Raw genomic sequence first — 24,495 nt, 5'->3', positions numbered from 1 at the left:
TGTTAATAAAAGCTTACCAGTATATGCGTTGTGTTAAAATAATATTTGTGAATTACATCAAAAGTTTCGGATCAGCCATTGCTCAAGCCATTATTGTTTTACGGTGTGTAAGTTGGATATCGGCCTCATACATCGATCTTTCTGTTTAGGAAAGACTTGGTCACGAATTTCATGAAACACCTCGAGCGCTACGCGCTCTCGGTGTCACATGAAATTCGTGACCAGGTCTTTCCTAAACAGAAAGACCTCTTACTCTGTCGATTTCCTATACTCAAATGTTATATGGTCCTCCTCAAAACTCAACACACACTAAGATTCAAAACAGACCATCTCTGAACAAAACAAAAAATTGAAAACCCTGACATCATATTGATAATTCAGGGATATCATGTAGATAATTCAGGGATATCATGTTATTATCTTAGGGATATCATGTAGATAATTCAGAGACATATAGTTGAGTAAATTGGCAAATGTTTAATAAATCATTGGCATAGAGCTGTTTGAAGTTTACAGCAGAATGCCAGTTTTTCTGTCAGTTTCTATAACAAAGTGACTGTCCATTTAAAATGATGCTTGAGGAGCATCATTCTGGATCTTCCTGTCTCAGTAATGTAGGAATGCTGCCGTATGGCTTCAATTTTGAAAATGTTAATGTAGATGGAATAATAGTATATACAAATATGGCACATTGGAGGTTCCATGATCACCAGTGTTTTAATAATTCTGCAGATATTTCTGGACTATGAATTTCAGCATTTTCATATATAATAAATATTAAATTCTACTGAAGGGTGCACTTAGAAGCAGGGCATTAATGATGACTTGAAAAAACCACTGTACTTGCACCAAACCTCTCTCATGCCAGGCAACCTTCAGGATTTATCTTCTGACCATTTATAAACATAAAATATCAAAAATTATTAACTGTATATTCAAGAACAAATCTACAGAATATAAGAAATCTAAAATATGCTTTCATACAATACTGAATTATGTTTTTAAGCATGGGGGTGAAATTCCTGTTTGAACTCTAATATTATTACTAACTTTGACAAAATATTAACATTGTTATTAACAAAATCCTATCCCAGACTTAAAGGTAACGGTAGAAGTTGTTTGTTTTTCAGCTTGTTTGAAATGATGTTTGTACATTTGATTCATCCAAAACAGTGATTTTATTGCTAAATAACATCACTGTTTTGAGTTCGGATGCGACGAATTATATCACGAGGGCGTAGCCCGAGTGATATAATGATGCGCATCCGAACCACAAACAGTGATGTTATCATGTGATAAAATCACTGTTTTGTTTGGATATATTATTTTGATTCTTACAAGACATCAACAAATAAATGCTGCTGTACCTGATATTAATCAAAATTGCGCCTGATTTGTTTCTGTACTTATTTTTAAAGCGTCACATTTTTAGTGGTTACGTCAAGTGTATAATGATTACATCAAACGTCTAAATATAGAACTTCAAACAGTGACTTTATAGCATATTCTAACACGACCCGCATTTTTCCCTATTGAACATAGAGGAACCTAAAGTTTGTGTTATTATGCTATAAAATCACTGTTTGACGTTCTATATTTAGACATGTGACGTAATCATTATACACGTGACGTAACCACTAAAAATATGACGCGCTGACAATGTACGGAAACAAATCAGACGCAATTTAGCTAATTATCATGTACGGTAGCATTTATTTGTTGATGTCGTGTTAGAATCGAAATAATATATCCAAATCGGTGATTTTATTGCTTGATAACATCACTGTTTGTCGTTCGGATGCGCATCATTATATCACTCGGGCTACGCCCTCGTGATAATTTTTTATTAATTCCCCGCATCCGAACTCCAAACAGTGATGTTATTGAGCAATAAAATCACAGTTTGGGATATATTATTTCTTAAATAACACACACTTTCGGTTCTTCTATTGGTTCAATTGGCAAAAATGAGGGTCGTGTTAGAATTGAGTGTTACATCAAAATTGTGTAGAAATTAATGTATTTAATGACTTTATTCAATTTTGAAGTACACAATGTGATGTGGTAATGTTGAACAAATTTTAGAATTCTGATTTGATCTGTAAGCAGCTATTATGAAGTGGATGCTGATATTTTATAGGCATCAGTCCTTGATGTAAAATCTTTATAGAAAATAACGTATGGTTTACACAATCATATTATAGTAAAATTGTTCAAATTTTTAAAAGGGAGGTAACAAAAATAATATTTCATATGTAAAATAAAAGGGAGGTAATTAAATATAGATTTTGGGTTAAAATTTCACTACTATGTTGATTGAACAAAAAAATCACACTGATTTTAGTAAATAAATAATATCTTCCTTTATTCAGGAGCAGTAGGAATCATAAAATTTATATTTTATAAACCAATTTAATATTATTATATGTGTAATTTATAATCAAAATATATTAACTCCATGTACAACAAAAAATTACATGAAAATTGCTTGACAACCTGAATTACTGTAGTTCAGTAATCAGTGAAGTAATCTTTTAATGCCTCTACAGTATGTAGTGGCTGTAACATCATAGTTTGAAAATTATTACAATGAAACCACTTACTTTGTTTTTATTTTTACAGAAAAATTAGACTCTGGCATAATGACTAACATGCAAGAATAATTCAGAAGAATATAAGATATAGAATTAAAGAAATCTAAAACATAATATTATATAGTAAACATTATATGGGAAAGTAAAGTCAAGAACTAAATAATTATCTATATAGTTGTTTTGTGATTACATGTCCTGGATCCATGATAAAATATTATATTGTTATGTTCATACACTACAGTGAAATAAATGCTTTTATTAGATGATATTGTGTAATGAAATAGTGGAAAATACTGTAATGTCATTATAGTGTAATACATATTATCAGTTTTTGTGTGTGAAAATACAGTAATTTTCGACTGTAAAAACATGAAAATCCATTCCCAAACCATCAGAATAGCACATTCGTGTTACATTCGTGTAACATTCGTGTAACATTTGTGTAACATTTATGTTACATTCATGTAATATCCACAATATCTTTATAGGGTGATACAAATATGTTATAATGTTATTATAGGATGATACAATTATGTTACTATAGGGTTATTCAAATATGTTATTATAGGGTGATACAGTAGACAGCGAGCATTTATCAGAATATACATGTTATTATAGGGTGATTCAAATATGTTATTATAGGGTGATACAGTAGACAGCGAGCATTTATCAGAATATACATGTTATTATAGGGTGATTCAAATATGTTATTATAGGGTGATACAGTAGACAGCGAGCATTTATCAGAATATACATGTTATTATGTTATAATAGGGTGATACAATTATGTTATTATAGGGTGATACGGTAGACAGTGAGCATTTATCAGAATATACATGTTATTATGTTAATATAGGGTGATACAAATATATTTTTATAGGGTGATACAGTAGACAGTGAGCATTTATCAGAATATACATGTTATTGTGTTAATATAGGGTGATACAAATATGTTAGTATAGGGTGATACAGAAGACAGTGAGCATTTATCAGAATATACATGTTATTATGTTAATATAGGGTGATACAAATATGTTATTATAGGGTGATACAGTAGACAGTGAGCATTTATCAGAATATACATGTTATTATGTTAATATAGGGTGATACAAATATGTTATTATAGGGTGATACAGTAGACAGTGAGCATTTATCAGAATATACATGTTATTGTGTTAATATAGGTTGATACAAATATGTAATTATAGGGTGATACAGTAGACAGTGAGCATTTATCAGAATATACATGTTATTGTGTTAATATAGGGTGATACAAATATGTTATTATAGGGTGATACAGTAGACAGCGAGCATTTATCAGAATATACATGTTATTATGTTATAATAGGGTGATACAACTATGTCATTGTGTTATTATAGGGTGATACAGTAGACAGCGAGCATTTATCAGAATATACAGAGAGTGAGGCGGAGGTGAGCTTTGCCAAGCCGTCACATAAAGGTTTTGTGAGAGTTGATGCTAGATATTTGATACCATTCTTCACAAGGAAATTTACTCAACAGGTATGACAATTAAGCCTCAATTTTATTTACTGGTATTTAAAAGTCTAGAATCCTTAAAAAAAACACATAAATTTTAAGTCTTACCTGAGGTAATAAAAATAGTAAGATATGCAAGAAATAAATAAGAAATACACTGTACTCAGATATAAGATATAAATTAAAAAACTTTTTTCAATTTCAGCGAAAAGCATTGCTTTAAGTCATTTTTAGCTCGACTATTCGATAAGAATAAGTAGAGCTATTGCAGTCACCCGAGCGTCGGCGTCGGCGTCGGCGTCGGCGTAACCACTTATGTTAAAGTTTTTGTAATAGTTCAAATATTTTCAAAGTCCATTGACATATGGCTTTGAAACTTTGCACACTTGTTCACCATCATGACCCCAACCTGTAGACAGGAGGAGGTAACTCTATCAAGCATTTTGACAGAATTATGCCCCTTTTACGACTTAGAATTTACGTTAAAGTTTTTGTAATAGTTCAAATATTTTCAAAGTCCATTGACATATGGCTTTGAAACTTTGCACACTTGTTCACCATCATGACCCCAACCTGTAGACAGGAGGAGGTAACTCTATCAAGCATTTTGACAGAATTATGCCCCTTTTTCGACTTAGAATTTACGTTAAAGTTTTTGTAATAGTTCAAATATTTTCAAAGTCCATAGACATATGGCTTTGAAACTTTGCACACTTGTTCAACATCATGACCCCAACCTGTAGACAGCAGGAGGTAACTCTATTAAGCATTTTGACAGAATTATGCCCCTTTTTCGACTTAGAATTTACGTTAAAGTTTTTTAATAGTTCAAATATTTTCAAAGTCCATTGACATATGGCTTTGAAACTTGCACGCTTGTTTCAACATCATGACCCCAACCTGTAAACAGGAGGAGGTAACTCTATCAAGCATTTTGACAGAATTATGCCCCTTTTTCGACTTAGAATTTACGTTAAAGTTTTTGTAATAGTTCAAATATTTTTAAAGTCCATTGACATATGGCTTTGAAACTTTGCACACTTGTTCACCATCATGATCCCAACCTGTAAACAGGAGGAGGTAACTGTATCAGGCATTTTTTTTACTATCAAGCACTAAGAATAGTCGAGCATGCTGTCCTACCGACAGCTCTTGTTCACAACTAGAATTATTTTTCTGAAATGTTGCACATAAGCTTTTGGTCTTAACTTGCATCAGATGGAATATTAATCTCAAACAAAAAAAAATCAATGCCGTCAAGTCAAAAAACCTAAGTTGAGTTCCTTTAAGGAGATAAATTTATAATCAGAGAAATGATGGGGGGAGGGTGATACTGTAGACTGTGAGCAATTTTCACAATACAATTTACTCAATAGGTTTGTGAAATATTAAGTCTAAATTAAAACTTTAAAGTAGGTGACAGAACTTGGCAATTTTTATCTAAATATGGAAGACGTGGAAGGAGAAAATACACAGCATTCAATCGCCTGAAAATATTAATATGTTTCAATATTTCATTTAAATCAAATTTTATGTTCATATTAATGTTTATTTCATGCTTTCCAGTGTTTTATTGTAATATATCAGATGATTATATTCTGATAAACCACTAGTGAAATTTATAAAATATAATTTTCACTGTAGCCGGACTATATCTGAATGCGGATGAACAGAAAATCATAACTAAATGGAATAACAGGCAGAAATAAATGCCGTCATACGTAAATTTTGCTTCTTTAGGAAAAGAAAGTCAATGTTCATCATAGATCATGTTAGAAATTTAACAAAATTAGAGAAATTCAACGGAACTAGATTTCAAAACTGATGATGTGACGTCATGATATATATGACGTCACAAAGGAGAATGCGTGATGTTACGCGGCAAAATCAGTAAAAATTACTTAAAATCGCTGAAAAAGCATAAAATAAAAAGAAAATTTATTTGTTTTACATATAAGATTGAAATATATTTCATTCGTGAACACCAGCTATTATATTTTCACTCGTGGCTACGCCACTCGTGAAAATATTGCATCTGGTGTTCACTCAGTGAAATTATATTTCAATCTTACATGCAAAACAAACAAATATCCTCTATTTAATTAATTTAATTTGATGAACTGAAATGATATTTTTATATTTCCCATGTGACGTGTAGGAGGTAAGAGATGCTAAGACACAGATGACAAACTTAACGAAGCAGTGGTTTAACGACGTACGTGCCGCGCCCTCAGAATCTTCAGAAGAGGAGGAAGAAACGTTGTTTATTAACTCACGGCACAACTCCGAGAGTAACGAGCCTTTGTTACAATAATCAGCTAATTCCTTCATAATGTGTTCAGTCAAAAAATGCAGTCAGATTCTATTTGATAATAGAGATTAAAGACAGCTTCTACTCTGCCATCAAAATATGACAACAAAAATATGTGCTGCAAGGATATTTGCTCATGATATTTAATCTGTTCCATATATAATTATATTTATTCTAGTTTTTCCATAAAAAAATTTTCTTTGATTTAATTCTATTAAATGTTACAATTTATTGATTTTTTTCATAGACTTTTGTTCTGTGATAGAGAAAGTAATCAGTAGTTTCAACAATTTATAGTTATAGGCACCTATAAGCTTCCCAGCATAAATAACAAAATAACAGAATGGTTGTTCGGATTTTTCTTGGTTTTCATCGTTTTCTTCGATAATTATTTTTTATAAGTTTTTCATCAGTAAACTTTTAAGAATTTATTGAGTGAGGGAGTGAGTGAGTATTGTTACTGTTTAGATTTTTTTTCTCAAACTAAAAAGTGTTCACAAAAATATGAGAACTATTGTTGCATTGTAAATTAGTTAATTTAGTTTGACTAGTTTTCCAGAAACTGTACTTGCAGGCTTTATTGAATTTTTAACAACAAAGAACTTAATTGCATTTGAGTGAATGATATTATATTTAAATATGTTTATGAATGTGCTTTTTATGAAAGTATTTTTAATCTTATGTTTTATAAAATGCATGTTATAAAAGCATTTTTGAGGGCTATATAATTTAATGAGATTATAAAAAGTAGTACCATGACATAATAATTAATCATACCTACCTGTATGTAAAATGAGGGTCCATATATTTGTAAAGGCATAAATCATGCCTATCTGTTGGGTATAAATTATGCCTGTACATCTTCTGGTCATGTTATGAATACTTAAAAGTTTTGTTGAAGAAAGCTTCATATCTACTCTGACTAAAATTTTAAAGTTTTTATTTGACTTCTCTAAAGAAACAAATGGAACAGGGTGGGTGGGGTATTAATTTTTTTTGTAAATTGTGAAACTTGGATGATGATTTTTCATTTAAGAAATAGATATCAATTTTGAGTGCATTGTTGTAGAATAATGCAATGTTTAATTTCAAAATGCATGGGAATATAATATCGGCCCGAGTGAATAATTACAAAGCATTTGAAGGTTAAACAGTGTATTATCATTCTATAATGCAAGAAAAATTAATATATCTATTTCCATTCTAACATGCTTATAAAGAAGACAATTGTTAAATATATGTTGATCTACATTGAGTATAAAAGTAATTTTGCTGATTTCATTTTGATTATTGATGTCATATCTGACATGATATGACTTGTTAAGCATTCCTTTTTTATGCTGTGCATATATCATATGATATAAGAGGGGTCATGTTTAAACGGGTCCGGTCAGTTTTTAGCTTAAAAAAAATTCAATAACTGGTAACTGAGGTTAGTATTTGACTAAGAGGCGGAAAAGTTGTAAATTGATTCTAAACATTTCCTTAGTTTTTTATGACAAGATATGACAATTGTTTGTATTTTAGTTGCACTTAACAATGTATTTTTTCCGATCTGATTGAATTCAGTACAACCCTAGCAGAAAATAGTTACTCCATATTCGGATATGTATTGTAATCATTTTGCGTACAACAAAATATGAATAAAATGGCATATCTTGTCATAAAGAAACAAAGTTAATGTTGAAAATCTAAGGATTTTATTAGTATGGTTGGTTAAATGTTTAACACAGTTATTGTGTCACCGTTTTAAATGGTTAGCAATTTTTCTAACCGTGACACCCCTATGAAATATTGAATTTTATTGCCCTATCTGTTTGTTAGAGAAGTAATTATAATGAAGTGTGTTATAATGTTTCTTTACTGGAGAAACATATTTCTGTTTCAGTGCTCATTTTGATAAATTGTCATTTTGTTTTCTAGATGCTTTTATTTATCCATTGTTATGTATTTTGTAATTTGTTTTAAATATATGTATGTTAATATGATTCTTGTTATTTAAAAAGAATATTTTATATTTTTTCAAGGTCTGTTCAATTTTTTTTTTTTTTTTTTTTTTTTGTATTTTTAGTTTTACCAGTGCATGAGCATAGACAAGTTGTGAATTTATTTGAAATATCAACAAGCATCAAAAACAAGGGTTCTGAAAATTAAAAGAAAAAATGTTTAAACAATTAAATTTCTTAACTTTTGTAGCTATGATGCCATGGTGACTAAAATTACAATGAAGAAAAAAGGACAATTATTACAGTAAAAGTATATATTAGATGTGTTCTGATATATTTCTAAGGCTTCTATAAGCTAAGGTATAAGAATGGGTCCAGTTTTTTGGTAATAAATTATTTGGAAACAAATGTGCGTTATGCATAAACTGTTTATGAAGTTTTAGGGCATTTGTGGTTAAATTAACTGAAATGAATATATTATGAAGGTATTGGTAGTTGTAGGTTTGAATCCATCTCAGCTATTTGTTACTTTTGTTTGTACATGTATATTACTTGTTGAAATATTATGTTTTACAGGGTTTTTTTCTTGCCTTGAATCCATACTTATTTTCTGTTCACATTGTATACAAAAGTGAGCTGAAGTGTTCAAGAAATCCAGTTTTTTTTTTTTTTCGTTGTTTTGGTTTATTTATATAAGTTGTTGTAATTTTATGTTGTTTATGTTGATATTTTTATATACCCAAAACAATTTCGGTGTATATAAATGTTTTGCACTTGGTTGTTCATCATTATGTCCATTTGTTAGCAGTTTTCGTGTCCAGTCTGTATCTTTTAAACCGGTGGAGGGAAATTGAAACTACATGGCAAATATGTTACCTATAATGAGACAGTGTGCAGAGTGCAGGTTTGTTCTTTCTCAGGTCAAGGTCAATGTCACACTTTGTCTTATTGTATTAATTTCAAATTTTGTGTTGCTCCATATCTTTTGAACTAATTGAAAAAAAAAAATTGGCAGGAATATTACTATATTAGAATGAGAGTCACATGATGAAACTACAATACCTAGAGCTTAGATAATTGGCATGTAGCATATTTTTGTAGATTTCTACAAAAGTGATATTTATTATGACCCTCAGTTCAAAATTGGCCCTGCCCAGTAGTCACTTTCTTTATGTAGACTAAGGTATAGAAATACACATCTTATCTTTTTGTGGAAATATACTATGCCTATATATTTAGCTTATAGCATTGCCTAGTAGACCTCTATGAAAGTTTTATGAATCATGCACTTAGAGTCAAAAATGCCTCCAATTAGGAAGTCATAAAGTATGATAAGGATGATTTAGATAAAGTATTTTTCAGACAAGTTTCTTGGATGGGTATCTGCCCTAATTGAAAGATTATTTTTGATTACTCAAATAAATTAACATTCAGGCTTATATTGCTCTATCTTTGTGGTACTCTTGTTTATTTGAGGTTGTGTTCATTCAGATGTCTTGAAATTATATCATTATATAAATGATTTTATATGTATTGTCACTGCATATAGACTCAAGTGAACAAATGAAAGAAAGCATTATGGGAGTGTCCATGGCTGAGTGGTTAGGTTATTGACTTAAAACCACTTGCCCTTCACCGCTTTTGGTTCAAATCCCGCCAAGAGTCCTTGGATTACATTACCTAACAGTGCTGATTATAGTTAAGAATGGTTTTTCAGCAGACCATCATGCTAATTTTTAAAATGTATTGATTTTACTTTTATTTAGACTACTATATGTACTTGTTTGATTAATGAGTGTTTCAAAATAACATTCCTGTAAGAAACTCCCAAGTTGTTGTTTTTTGGGTTTTCAAATAATTTGTATTTTTCTACAGTTGTATTGATCTTTCTTGTATTTTTGCTTGGCATTTTTTTTTCACATGAAGGCATTCCAGCATTATTATTGATATAATTCTCAATTGAAATGATTCCACTTTGTAGAAAAGATTTTTTGTTTCTTATAGCAGCTTAACCCTTCAGTCTGCCTGAACCAAAATTGATGAGTCGTAGCCACCAGCAGTATAGAGCCAGGCCAGCCTGCACTCTGATACCTTATACTGTTGGTTGACTTCAATTTTCATCTTGATATCCCTAAAATTGATAATGGGCAGTCCCAAAAATAAATAACTAAGCAAGTCCATTGTAGAAAATCTACAGGTTAAGGGTTTAAAGGTTGTCATGTTATACTTTGAAGCAGCCTGGAACCAGTGTATTGCTAATTTTTATGAACAAATTAAAATGCATTTGCTAATTTGTTAAACAATTGTTATTTGGAAAAAATAAAGTAATTTAAGCTAGCATAAGGCACATACAAGACCCATATTTTCCCTAAATTTAAAGTAAAGATTTACAAATTACAGGCCTTATTCTTGCTTAAATTACCTTAATAAAGATAACCACGGCATGATTTATATACTGTCCAAGAGCCAGTTTCTTAAAACATTCCAAATAGAAAATACAGTATTATACGATATTTATTTTATACCGAAAGTGTATGAGGCATTATTACCTGTATACTATGGAAGACCACAGCTGTTGTATTAACAATTAATAACATCATGTCCTATAAATTAAAGTCTGCTCTGGAACACCTTAGCTGTCATATGTATTATCATAATGATACTTAACTAATGCCTAAAGTCTTTCTTTGATAAAAAAGGATATTGATTCATAAATCTGCAGCAGCTGTGACTCAGTCATAAAAATTAGGATAAAGATTTACAAGCAATTTGAACTATTTTCAAAGCAGTTTTCATTGTAAACAGTGAGAGAGAAAATCTGCCAGTGCCTTGCTGTCATGCTTGTGTTAATGTTAATTGCTGTGTGTATATGAATAATATGAATATCATGATTATCATGATAATGAAAATCAGTGTCACAAAATGTGCAGTATTTATGCAAATCATATAAAACAGGATTATCCAATAAGACTGGATGTAACAAATGTGCAATTTTAATGCAAATCATATAAAACAGGATTATCCAATGAAAATGGACGTAACAAATACATATATCAAATGAAATGTATAATTTGCATCATTTGTCTTTTATTCAAGATTTATACTGAATTAAAATATTTCAATGTTTTTACTTTGATGGAAATTTCCAGTGATGTTGATATTATCAAGAAATCTTAAACTTTAAGGAAGGTGCTTTGCAGAGGGTGAGGGTTTTTTTCTTACTTTGAGCTTTCTCCATTTGTAGTTAGTATCAAAAATAAATATGAAAATATCAAAATGTATTATAGCTTATTTGTGAACTTGCATATTAAGAAATTAACAGCGCCTGAATCATGTAAATATATAAAGATAAATAAATTTATTTTCTTTTATCATTTTTTGCTTCACTCTCTCTGAAATTAATGGAGTTATTGTCATGATCCTCAATCCATTTGTAAGAAACTATCAAAGCTATGCACTTCAAACTTGACATACTTACTTGTTCATTATCTAAATGTAGCAACTTTTCAACAGCAAAAAAGAGCATACAATCTTAAACTTGATTTTTGCAAAGGTATGCTTAAAACTTTTTTTCTTAAATCAGAATTATGCCCCCTTTTCTACTTGGCTTTAATTATGTTATGTAGGACAGCGAGAAGTGGAGTGTGATGTCAGTCTATGAACAGATCTTGTTATATTGTTGCATTTGTTTAAACACAATTTTACTGATTTGAAATCCTGTTATCTTATATAAGTGCATGTATATACTTTCTTTCGTCTTTGTTAATCAATAATTAGACAATCCATTGTTTTATATTTTCATTTAGTTAAGCTTTATTTTAGTATTTTAAAAATTGCCTGTTATTTAAGCTTCATAGTTATGTTATGAAATTCTTTACCTAGTGTTATCACATAATAATTTTATTATATAAATATTTTTTATATAATTCTTGTTTCAGTTGTATAATTGGTACATAATTTTAAAGGAACTCAACCAAGGTTCGAAAAGCATACAAACATAAAATTTGAATTTCTTGCATTTACAGTCAAACCTGTGAGTAAAGGTCATCTAAGGTAGAAACTGGACATGGTCTTAATAGACAAGAGGTCTTTATTTGGAGGTTGCTCTGTTATATTCAGTCAATGATGAGTTAGTTGGCAAAAAGTTACCATAACTTACAAGGTGGTCTTAATTCAGAGGTGGTCTTAAACACATGTTTGACTGTATCAGCACAGACACTTAAAGCTGAAAGATTATACATAAGATAATATTCTCATAAATATACTCAGAATCAAATTTGAAATTGTATTTTTTGCGCAAATTCTAGCCTGATTTGTGTTCAAAGGGGTTTAAATGCTTTTCATACTTGGGTCATTTTTCCCTATTGAATAATAATTCAAGGAATACAAGCAGTTGAATGACTAGAAATTTTGCACACAAGTTATTGGTCTTTACCTACCACGAAATGGTACATAAATCTCGAAAAAATATTTTCAGTTTTGTCAAGTCAAAAAACCTTGGTGTAGTCCCTGTGAGATGTGAAATATTTGCCTGATGGGTATTTATATTATATTCAAATTTGTTTTACAAAGTACAAGTTGTAACTGGAATAAGTCCAGGAGTGAAACATCTAACATTTGTTACATTGAATCATTATTTACTCACAGTTCAAAACTGGTTTATAATCTCATATTTTATAACTTTCTGCATTTTTGTTTTGTTTTTAGCTCGACTATATTGGAAAAATAGGGAGAGCTGTTGTAGTCACCTTGGCATGGTGTCGCAATTTGGTTATGTTTTGCATGCAAGTTGGTATCTTCAAAACTATTGATGGGAATGGGTTGAAACTTTACACACTTAATTGAGAGCGGTCACTTTCCTTAATTACCATGACATAGATTTGGACAAAATTATGACCCTTTTTTAACTTAAATTTGTTAACATTACTAAGACTCTTGTTTTATTATCAAGCACTGAGATTACTAGTTGAGCATGCTGTCCCATTGACAGCTCTTGTTATTTAAGCCCGTTTCTATATTCTGTATGAAGCAAGTTTTTAGCTGCTGTCTCAACATCATTTCAATGTATTCATTATTTTTGTTCCAAAAATTAAAGACCCCCTATTCCCCTGAGGAATATTAAGCTGGTATTACAATTGACTGATGCATAAGCATATAAAGCCTTGTTATAATTATTAAATCCTCATTTTGTGTTATAACAGTCAAATTAAATATGGCTGATTTTCCAGCCTGTAGTATAACTTTGTTGTTGTTGTTGCTGTTGTTGTGATGCTGATAAATATTGTTGTTTCATTTATGGTGTTTCATTTATATTGTTGTTATGAAATTCTGTCAATATGGGAAAAACAATTATGATATTTTATAAATTGGAATAAAAGTACAAAACATGTTTTTTAACTATTTGTTCTTTTATTGTTATGATAAAAGTGGATTGTTCTTTTATTGGTATGATAAAAATGGGTAAGATTTCTGATTTTTGAGTCATATGCCCCCAGTTGTTTTGAATTTGAATCACTTTAGGAATATTAAATTTACAAATGTCAGCAGTCTGTCCAGCTAACTTTCAGGTCCAAATACTTGAAATGAACACCATGTAATGTGATGGTAATGGCTGAACACCATGAAATGTGATGGTAATGGCTGAACACCATGAAATGTGATGGTAATGGCTGAACACCATGAAATATGATGGTAATGGCTGAAAAACTATGAAATGTGATGGTAATGGCTGAACACCATGAAATGTGATGGTAATGGCTGAACACCATGTGATGTGATGGTAATGGCTGAACACCATGAAATGTGATGGTAATGGCTGAAAAACTATTAAATGTGATGTTAATGGCTGAAAAACTATGAAATGTGATGTTAATGGCTGAACACCATGTGATGTAATGGTAATGGCTGGACACCATGAAATATGATGGTAATGGCTGAAAAACCATGAAATGTGACGGTAATGGCTGAACACCATTTGATGTGATGTTAATGCGCTGAAAAACTATGAAATTGTGATGGTAATGGCTGAACCACCCATGAAATGTGATTGGTTAATGGCTGAACACCATGAAATGTGATGGTTAATGGCTGGGATCACCATGAAATAATTATGATGGTAATGGCTGAACACCATGAAATGTGATGGTAATGGCTGAACACCATGAAATGTGATGGTAATGGCTGAACACCATGAAATATGATGGTAATGGCTGAACACCATGAAATGTGATGGTAATGGCTGAACACCATGAAATGTGATGGTAATGGCTGAACACCATGAAATGTGATGGTAATGGCTGAACACCATGAAATGTGATGGTAATGGCTGAACACCATGAAATGTGATGGTAATGGCTGAACACCATGAAATGTGATGGTAATGGCTGAACAGAACCATGAAATGTGATGGTAATGGCTGGACATCATGAAATGTGATGGTAATGGCTGAACACCATGAAATATGATGGTGTCATTTCAAACCCAGTCAGAAAATTTAAGCACAGAAGGCGCTGAATTTGTTTAGGGTCTCAGAATGTCAGAAGGTGAAGGTTGTGAGATTATAAACCAATTTGTTTGTATAGTGTCACCAATGCTATTTCCAGTGTTATAACAATAGTAAATTGGCTATAAGACTAATTGCAATACTGATATTCAATTTTCATGTTTATTTGGCTTAAACAATTAAAAAACAAAAACATAAATTGCTAACTGGGATTTGAACTCCAGACCTCTCGCTTCCAAAGCAAGTGTTAACCCCTCGACCACAGTGGGTTCTAAGATAACAGCTTTAAGAATACCAAAATTAATTTTTAAATAAAAGTTTGTAAACCCGGGGCTTATTAATTTCGTATATTTTTGTTCAGGTTTAAAACCCGTTGTTCAAAACTTAAAATTTAAAAAATCATGGACTTAATATAAGCATTTTATATCTAAGAATAACACAATATTTGAAAAACTTCGAAACCAAAAAGGGGAAATTTTTTTTTTTTGGAAAAAAAAGCGCCCTTTTTCATTTGACCCAAACTTTACGCAAAAGATCTCCCCCTTAAATTTTTTGTTGTTAATTTTAAAATGTTTAAGGGAAATAACTGGGTTCAGAAGGGGTTTTTGGGCTACTTTTGGCATTTTCAAAAAAAGAAAACTTTAGGGTTTTTGAAATTTCGGGAGATGACCCCAAACAAATTAAAAAAATTTAAATGTTTGATGGTTATTCATGTAAATTTTAGTAAATCTTAGAATGGTTTCAAGGTACCACTCAATGACCAGGGGATGCATTGTTATAAAATGACTGCCATAAAATTTATCTGAACCAGTGAATTACAACCCTTACCCAGGGGAACCAAGACCAAACCCAGGGGATACTTTCCATGTGTCCAGAATGCAAGGTCAATTTTGTGGTGTTAAGTTCCAAGAAAATGACCAGTGGTATGTCAGGGGCTTTTATTTTTGATACATACAGAAAGTTCCAATGAGAGGTTTGTACCAATTGTTAAAGTATCTAAAAGTATCCTCCTGGGGCCAGGTTGGAAGAGCTCTGTGGCAACAATTGACTAGTACTTTTGATGTATGAACAAAGAGCGAGTGTTTTTTTCTGCATAAATACTTCACGTATATTTATTAATTAATATGTGTTAGTGCTTGTATTGTCTATACGAAAAAAAGGCGTGCATCGGCCGGGAATCGAACCCGGATCGATTGCTTGGAAGGCAACCATGCTGACCTTTACACCACCGATGCTTCATGTCGACACTGGGCTCAATTAATTATTAAAAAGATAGCATCGCGTGGCGCCTATTGAATCATGGGATATGTCGCTACTTCCTGTTTAAAAATGGCTTCCAATTTTGGCGACGGTGACCAGAATTCTAACCAAAATGGTGATATTTTAAATTCCTTAACTTTGCAAGACAATGTTTAGAAATATCCTAATATTTAACATTTATTCCTTCCATTTTAACCGAAGTTTATAGACATGTGTTTGGCACAGGCTTATTAAAGTTAAAATTTTAACGGAAAAGATGTAAACAAAAGGATTGTCTCCCTTGTCCGATCACAGTTATTGCAGTTTAAAAGATTAATATCAAAGCAAACGTGTTATTTTCGGTTCAGATTTGCTTGATTAAAGACCTTTACAATATTTATCTGGCAATCACCTGCCGTAAACTATCATCGGCCAGTTTGCTGAGATATTTTTCACACCTTGATCAGAAATTAAATTCGGATTACCTCGGGCAATTCATTGCTCAAGAACGACAATCAAGATACAGAAATACCTGTTAAAACACGAGCGGGTACTTCTGTTATAAATATTTAAAGATTATCTGTTAACTTTATAGTGCCAGTTTCTAGAAATATTTGAAAGGATGAGTACTATGTGTATGTCATGTAAGTAGTTTGAAAACTTATTAAGACATTTTTCAATGATCATGAACTTGTCTATTTTTATTTGTATTTCATTTGTTTAGTGTTGTTAAGAAGCATTTAAATCACAAGTATGGGTGGAGTATTATTACTATTAAGTATTTTTATCATACCTGAATTACAGCTTTGGTAGAAAATGTCCGGTCAATGTGATAAATTAGAAAAATGAAGTGTTCATTTTTTATGCACATTTTATTTTGTAAATTTATAATATTGCAGTGATGACTAGTGCAATTTAGGGTAATTTAAAAGACACTAACTTACAGTAACTCAAACTTAGATGTTTTTATGCACATACATGTACACAATGTAGTTGTAAAAATCTTTGATGGTCTTTATTTAAGGTTGTCATAGTAGACATACACAAAGTCTTCTGTCATAATTTTCTCTCTTATAAAAAAAAAAATAAAATAAAATGTAGATATCAATTTCTCTTTTAAAAGTCTGAAAAGGGTTATTCATTCAATAATGCAATTGTTATATTTTAAGTTCTTATCACATGTAAATTAAGTTCAGCTTTAAATATTGAAAAGTAAGTAAAGAGTAAAACATTTTAATGTTGTTTCATGCAGATGCTATGGAGGTGGAAGATTTGATGTTTGAAGAGGAAGATTTAGCAACATCAAGGTAGACCCTTAAATTTTTATTACATAGAAAAAAATATTAAATTGTTGTTGATATTATGTATGTAGGAGAGACAGAACTGGGTAATTCGTTAATTGTATATCGGTTTATTTGAAAAAAAAAAGAAATGATAATGATAATTTATGACTGATAAAAAAATGAGTATATATTCAAGTAAGTAAGATTCACACTTAGTTTGATTTTGGTTTACTTTTATATAATGAAATTTATTTTAATCTTTGTCATCAATTGCCAGTGTTAGCGATTTTCCCTAACTTTACTGAGTACCTGGGACTCAGTGCTAATAGATCTGTTACGTCCCAATTCAAATGGAACGAGTCCTCAATTACAAAAATGTCAACATTTGCATAACTTCATAATACAATCAAATTTGTGACTGTTGATGTTCGCGGATACCATTGATAGGTTGGCCCAAAACGAGGCCGAGCACTTGCTCCTAGTCTACGTTTGGGATATAAATCTGCATTGCTAATGAGAAAGGAACAAATGAAAATGAGGTGAAGGTCAAGTTCTTATAATACAATTTATTTAAAGTGAATAGAAAATCATTTTCAAGCAGAGCAAAAAAACTTAAGAGAGAATTGACCAATTATCGGGGAAAAAGTGTTTCGTCCCAGGGACTCAACAGCCCTTTTTTTGTTTCCTCCCTGGCAATTTTAGCGAGTAAATTGATATGTTTACTCAGTAAACGCGAACACTGATTGCGTTATTTGCTTTTTATTGCATACAATCAGCCAATCTTCGCAATAATTATTTCTTATATAACTTTATCTCCTAAGGTAAGGGCTAATGATTTCAGATATTAAAGATGCATGAAAATGTAGGCTCAATTTAAATGACACATTCAATTTTCAACAAACATGATTGTATTTGTTTCAGCTCAAGTATATCAGACACTAAATTTGATCTAGTCATTGGTCACATAGAAGATATTATCATGGGTAAGTGTCTTTTTGTTTTGTATGCTCGTAAATTCAAAAACAAAAAAATAGAAAAAAACATTCATAAAATGTAAAAATTTGCTAGCAATGTAAGTGAAGAGATTTATTATGACACAAGTTCATACTTTCACAAATGAAATGTTTCCTGTGGCAATTAATGAGATACATCCTAAAAAGTAGAAAATTTGTTTTAATTGGTATACATACACTGCATTGTGTCAGCTGGAACATAACTGAAATCACTGCAGAATATATGTTTATACAAGAATTTAGTATAATACATACATGTACAGTATACAATGTCAACATATATTTATATATCTATTTTTTCTTGTTTTTACAGAAGATGAGTTTCAAACAATGCAGCATGATTTCTTAGAAAAATATTACAATGAGTTTGATGATACGGAAGAAAATAAGTTTATATATACAGACATTCATAGAGAATATGTAAGTACATTTATCCAGAACTTCCTGAAATTGGGTAGTAGATTTACCCTGTTGTCCATTGAATGTTTAAGGAATTTCAATCTCAAAATACAAAAAATTGAGCTACCAACAGTACCTGGTCTGAGCCTGGTCAGACAGGGCTTCCATTAAGTTCCAAAATTTGGAAGTCAGAGACTGCAAAATGTCTGACATTGGAAGTTTCATTATATAGGTGTAGAAGGAAAAGTATTAGATTTTGGAAGTCACAAACCAAAAATCAAGGTGCAAATGACTCCCAAACTTCCATTAATGGAAGCCCTCCCTGGTCAGACCTAATGGCATGCAGAAAACAGCAAACACTTCCATATTACTGCTCAAGCAAAAAAGTCTGACCTTGATGCACAAACATCTTTAAAAAAATCAATGTTTGCTGTTTGATTAGTAATGTTAAAAATTTTATGGTATTGACTGCCTTGTCATGATTTTAAAATGATTTATTTATATTGTAGACTAGTTATATTATCAGACAAACTTTACAAATTACATCAGTAAATTAATTTTTTTTTTCAGGTAAGTTTAGTAGAACATTATTTAGAAGAGGAATTAGCTAAACGATTGCCAGGTTTTTGTATGAATGAATTCTCCAAACAGATTTTGTAAGTGTCAATTTTATGAATTATTTATAGAATTTTTTGTAATTAATATATAAAGATTTGAAGATTTTAACCTGCTGGAACCTAGGTGTTGAGCCTTTACCACCAGTATAGAACCGGGCCAGCCTGCACATCCATGCAGTATAACCAGACTCAATACTTGAATACAATAACTTGGTATCCTGAAATTAATAGTGAATAGCTCAAAAATGGAAGCTGTAAAAGTCCATTTAATGAATCCAGCAGGTGAAGGAATAATGTTTACTCAGGAATTAGATACCACTTCTGAGTGCATTGTTATAGAATAATGCATTTTTTAAGTTCAAATGCACAGGAATATAGTCAGGAGGGCTGATTGCCCTGGGTGATTATTTACAAAGCATTTGAATTATAAACTGTGCATTGTTATACTATTATGCACAAACAATTAATGTCTATTTCCATTCTAACTTGCTTATAAAATAAAGAATTGATAAATAAAATATGTTGAACTACATTGAGTGTAGAGGTAATTTTCCTGACGTCATTTGGTTTATTGACGTCATATATGACATCATATGACGTGTAAGCCTTCCTTTTTTTATGCTATGCATATATTGTGTAGTAATACACTTGATTGCCCTATCTGTTTGATAGATGACTTGTGTGAAGCTTGTTAAAATGTTAAGTTTAAAACAGACTGTACATGTATAAACATGAATTTCAGTATTATCATTTTATTTCTTGTTTTAAGCTTTAAAGCTTCAATTGATCTAGAACATGTTGTTGTCCTGTCTCTGTGTGGTCAACATTGACAGTAACAGCCTAATTCTAGCAGCTACAGCTTGCATGTTGGGAAACAAGAAACCCATAATCAAGATTTTCATTCCGACGTATTTGAATATAACCATGACCTTTATGGTGAAATTTTCAACAGTCAGGACATTTCACCATATTTACTTTGTTACTTATTACAAGATAATAAATCCAGACATTTTGTTGTTTTATGTTTGATATGTTTGAGTAGACATGCAAATTATGATGGTTAAAATTAATTTGATTAAATTTTTTTTCAGGGAAAGAAAAGATGAATTGGATGGGGAAATATTTGAAATGTTGCTTACCTTTAGTGATTTTATGACTTTCAAAGAAATGTTCCTAGATTTCAAAGCTGTAAGTATTACACACTAGATATGTATTGTTCAGGTTTTTGAAATTTATAAAAGATACGAAAGGAAATAGAGACTAAGAGTTGGAAAAAATATCTTCTTAATCTAAAGACTTGAAATTTCACATCTGTAAAACAGGTCTACCTTGATGATTCTTTAAGATTTTAATGAAATCATAGAAGATATTTTTATATAATAGAAGTAATGAATATGATATACAATTATTGTATGGTGATGAGGTAAAGATCACATTACTCAGGTCCATAGAGTTAGATGTTCACTGAAATCTTCATATAACAGAGATCGAAAATTCCACATATTCTCTCGTAATAACAAGTAGAATTTTAGAGAATTTGATGCAGGACCAGTAGAAAAATGTTGCCTGTACATTGGATTTAGAAGCAACTCGTCCTGCAAACGAGTGACTCTGAAAATATTTTTCGATGCCTGTACAAAATTATTTTAATATGTGATCAATCATGGTTAATTTTGAAAGTTGCCTGATTTCCATTTCCATGGAAACCCTAAATAAATTGTCAGTAAGGGCAGAAGTTATTTTTCTGCTTTCCACATTTGTTTTCCTTTTCTAAAGCATGTAAATGTTCATAAGAATACAAGGCAAATCACCTTTTCTATTTCATTGTTGACAAGGAAAAAAAGGCTGCATGAATTTGTTATTAGACATGTTATTGAACAAAAAAGTTGCCTGCAATCTCCTCTAATGTAAACATTTAGCAATGTTATATTTTTGTTTGATAATGAAATATGTTTATTATGAACACAACTTAGATATATATAAGATTCTTGTTATACCCTACATATTATATGTTATGATGTTATATATGACAGGAGAAAGAGGGAAGGACTGTAGATTTTAGTGCTGGTATAACTGTAACAAACTTGGGTGCTGATCTGTGTTTAGGCGCCTCGGGATTCTCTCTCACTGGACATTCTTTCAATGGAAACGACCCATCACAACATTAACGTACCCCACCCACCTTGTGACACATAGTGTATTAATCTAGTTGTTCAGATACACGGGATATGTAAGGAATGGACAACACTGAAAGTTATAATACCTCGTGCATGAGCATGGCAGTTTTAGAAGGCTTTAAACTTGTTATAAAATGTTTTTGAAATTGTTCATGATTTACACAGTGCCGATTATACATTTAGATAATTTATATCTTTATAAAAAATATTTTATCAGTTTTCTTCCAAAAAAATTGTTCAAACTTTTTTCTTACATGTTTGTAAAATTAAGTGTTCAGTACAAGAAAAGTATCTCTTTCTTTTTTTTTCAAGCATGATAGTGAATAACATGATTGTTCTCTTTAGATCTATTATTTTCTAGCTATAATGGAAGGAATTGAAATTTTGGGAACAATAAAATTGAATGAAAAGATAAACTTTTTTTCTGGAACAAAGTAGCAACTTAATTATTAATTATAATTAGTTAATTTATAATTAGTTATTGCTAATGTACCATATATTCTTTTTTTTTGCTAATAAGACAGATCCTTTAATTTATAGGACAAGGTCTCTTATTTACACTGGAATTTATAGTATTTAATTTGACTCTCAAGACTCCTAATGTCTTTAGAGCTAATCTGCCCTTTGGTATGAAAGAATGTGAATTGATGTTAAGTGTTCATAAACATTTTGTTGTTGTTGTTTGCATTCATGAAGTGTTTGATTCAGATTAACATGAATATGTTTTTTGAGATTTTCAATATCAGTTCTCTCATGTTTTGTGAGAAACCATTAAAGATATGGTTTATGTACATTTGAAAAAAAAAATAATACCTGAATATTTCATATACTTTTTCTAAAGAGATTTAAAAAAGTAAATATTAGACTTCAAAATTCACTTTTAATTTTCTATCTTGCTTATGTATGGCTTTTTTATATATGTACAATTCTGATCAGTTTATCTATCTATTCATTACTTAGTTAAAAGCCAAAATTGCTGTTTCTGTTGTTTTGAATACAATTATTATGCCTACTATTTCTGAAGGGAAACAGATTATTTTGCAAGATTATTTAATATATTTTATCATATCATCTCATAATGGTTGTCACCCTATCCAAGTGGTTAAGTTTGATCACTTGTCCCCTCACTGCTTTAGGTTAGACTCCTTTCATCAACGTAGGATTCTATAACTAAGGAAGTTATCCACTTAGCTTACAGAAGATTTGTGGCTCTACATAGGTGTCTTCTTGTGGCTGAAATATTGCTTAAATGCGCACCTAAGGTCTTCCGCCATTAATAAAGCTAGAAAGTCACTAATGACCTTTTAAGTGTTGGTGTGATTTTAAACATCATCTTATTGCTCATACTAATGTTGTTGCATAATTGTTTACATGAAACATATCCATGAATTAAAACTCCGTCCTAGTGAGATCTTGTATTATTTTACTTTCACCTATATTGTAACTTATCTTTGTATTCTTTACTTAATCTCACTCAAAGTTGTGATCTCACATATGTATACAAATAGTTAAATTATATCTCTTAAACAATGTTATATAGAACACACAAATCATTTAAAACACCCCTGCTGTAGGGCATTGCAGGAAATATAAAATACTTTGCCAGTTATATGCCCTTTTCTCAGTCAGAAACCCATCATTCTTTCTCAGTGCAAGAGTTGTTACAAGTTACTACTCCAAAGAGTTATGATAATATAATTAAAAACCATTTTTGTCAACAAAATACAGATAAAAGAGACCAGTCTAATAATACAGGCTTAACATTGGTTCATTTATGACAGAAGATCACTTAGAACCAATCAAATGCTGAAAATTCTAGATTGAGCTTACAAAATTAGTTACGAAATTTATAGGACCCAAAGGTTGTGCTGTATTTATAAAATTAAATTTTTTGATGTGCTAGAATAACCAATTTTGGTCTCAAAATTTGTGATTGTTATTTTATCTAAACACGATCATTCTCATTTAGTTTGAATCTTTCTTATGCTGTTTGTATTGCTGGAAAAATGTCATGATTTTGATCTATACTTCAAGTTGTTAATGTTATTGTGATGGAAAATGTGTTAACTAAAGTTTCATCTTTGCCATTGGTCAGTTTACAATAAGTGTAGAAATCTACCTATTAGGTGATGGCTATTCAGACTGGCCAAAATGTTTTCAAGTTTTTTATTATGAGAGATATGTAATCCAGTCATATACTGAATTTTTGATTTACTTATATTTAAGTTCAAACCAAAGTGATTTTGTTTCTAAAATTGAGACTTAATTTTCTGTTAATCTGTTGTTGTTTGTATTCCTGATTGATGTATGTAAAACACAGTTTATAGATTGACCAAGGGTAAAATTTGTAATATTTGATATCAGAATAATAATATCAAACTAGGATAAAAACATACATTAGACTAGGTAAATAACTAGACATATAATAATGATATTAACATTCCAAGAAAATCTTATTTAAACTCTAAATGATTCCATGCAGAGAAGTGAGTTGTGTGCTATGTTAAATATTATGTATATTTATTTTACCTTTTTTCTACTTCAGTCCTTCAAGGGCATTGTAAATAAATTGAATTATAAATACAGACTAGTTAGTTTTCTCCTTTTTTTCCCCTTTTGTTACTCATCAAATATGACATATGTTTTACTTTATGTTGTTCTGAAATTACCTTCAATTTTAAGAAGAAAAAATGCTTGATATATTTCTTGATAGGGCAAGAGTATCTTTTTCAAAAATGTTCAGAATCCTTACAAATGTAAGCTATATTTTAGATAAACAGTGTTCAGTGTGTCTGTTTTAGTTTGTGACTGGTTAATGAAAGCAAGAATTATGAGGGGGGGGGGGAAGAAAAATAAATGTGTTATTGTGATCATGCCACATCTGTCACACAGACATAGTATTTTGGCCATTAAA

The 24,495-nt window shown here is 30.7% G+C and overlaps 2 protein-coding genes and 1 non-coding gene across 6 annotated transcripts in view; 2 read left to right on the top strand and 1 right to left on the bottom strand.

Moving 5' to 3' along the window:
- Positions 1 to 6,640, top strand: part of LOC132724551 (sodium/hydrogen exchanger 8-like) — a 28,098-nt gene extending 21,458 nt beyond the window's left edge. The window contains exons 15-16 of one of the 3 annotated variants that reach the window (XM_060709431.1): positions 3,975 to 4,118; positions 6,253 to 6,640. In XM_060709431.1, the coding sequence (XP_060565414.1) occupies positions 3,975 to 4,118; positions 6,253 to 6,408 (300 nt within the window). In that variant the 3' untranslated portion in view covers positions 6,409 to 6,640. Of the gene's footprint in view, positions 1 to 3,162; positions 3,265 to 3,974; positions 4,119 to 6,252 lie in introns of those variants that run through there. The other 2 variants (XM_060709430.1, XM_060709432.1) reach the window with 2 other exon arrangements.
- A 9,376-nt stretch (positions 6,641 to 16,016) lies between these two features.
- Positions 16,017 to 16,088, bottom strand: Trnag-ucc (transfer RNA glycine (anticodon UCC)). Its single transcript has one exon. It is a non-coding gene; the product is annotated as a tRNA-Gly (tRNA).
- Positions 16,089 to 16,125: 37 nt separating this feature from the next.
- LOC132724549 (ADP-ribosylation factor-like protein 2-binding protein) lies at positions 16,126 to 21,931 on the top strand. Of its 2 annotated transcripts, none has more exons than XM_060709426.1 (7): positions 16,126 to 16,228; positions 17,345 to 17,399; positions 18,297 to 18,358; positions 18,702 to 18,808; positions 19,358 to 19,443; positions 20,496 to 20,592; positions 21,438 to 21,926. In XM_060709426.1, the coding sequence occupies exons 1-7, from the start codon at positions 16,153 to 16,155 to the stop codon at positions 21,570 to 21,572; spliced, it is 618 nt and encodes a 205-aa protein (XP_060565409.1). In that variant the 5' UTR covers positions 16,126 to 16,152; the 3' UTR covers positions 21,573 to 21,926. The 2 variants fall into 2 exon arrangements, with proteins under 2 accessions (XP_060565409.1, XP_060565410.1); XM_060709427.1 differs by lacking the exon at positions 16,126 to 16,228 and adding an exon at positions 16,343 to 16,736 and having other exon boundaries at positions 21,438 to 21,931.
- Positions 21,932 to 24,495: the final 2,564 nt, after the last annotated feature.

This window comes from Ruditapes philippinarum, unplaced genomic scaffold (genome assembly GCF_026571515.1).
Source record: "Ruditapes philippinarum isolate M1 unplaced genomic scaffold, ASM2657151v2 ctg257_1_1_1_1, whole genome shotgun sequence".
Lineage (NCBI taxonomy): Eukaryota > Metazoa > Mollusca > Bivalvia > Venerida > Veneridae > Ruditapes > Ruditapes philippinarum.
The sequence above is the reverse complement of the archived record's forward strand: the minus strand, read 5'-3'. Positions and strand labels throughout refer to the sequence as shown.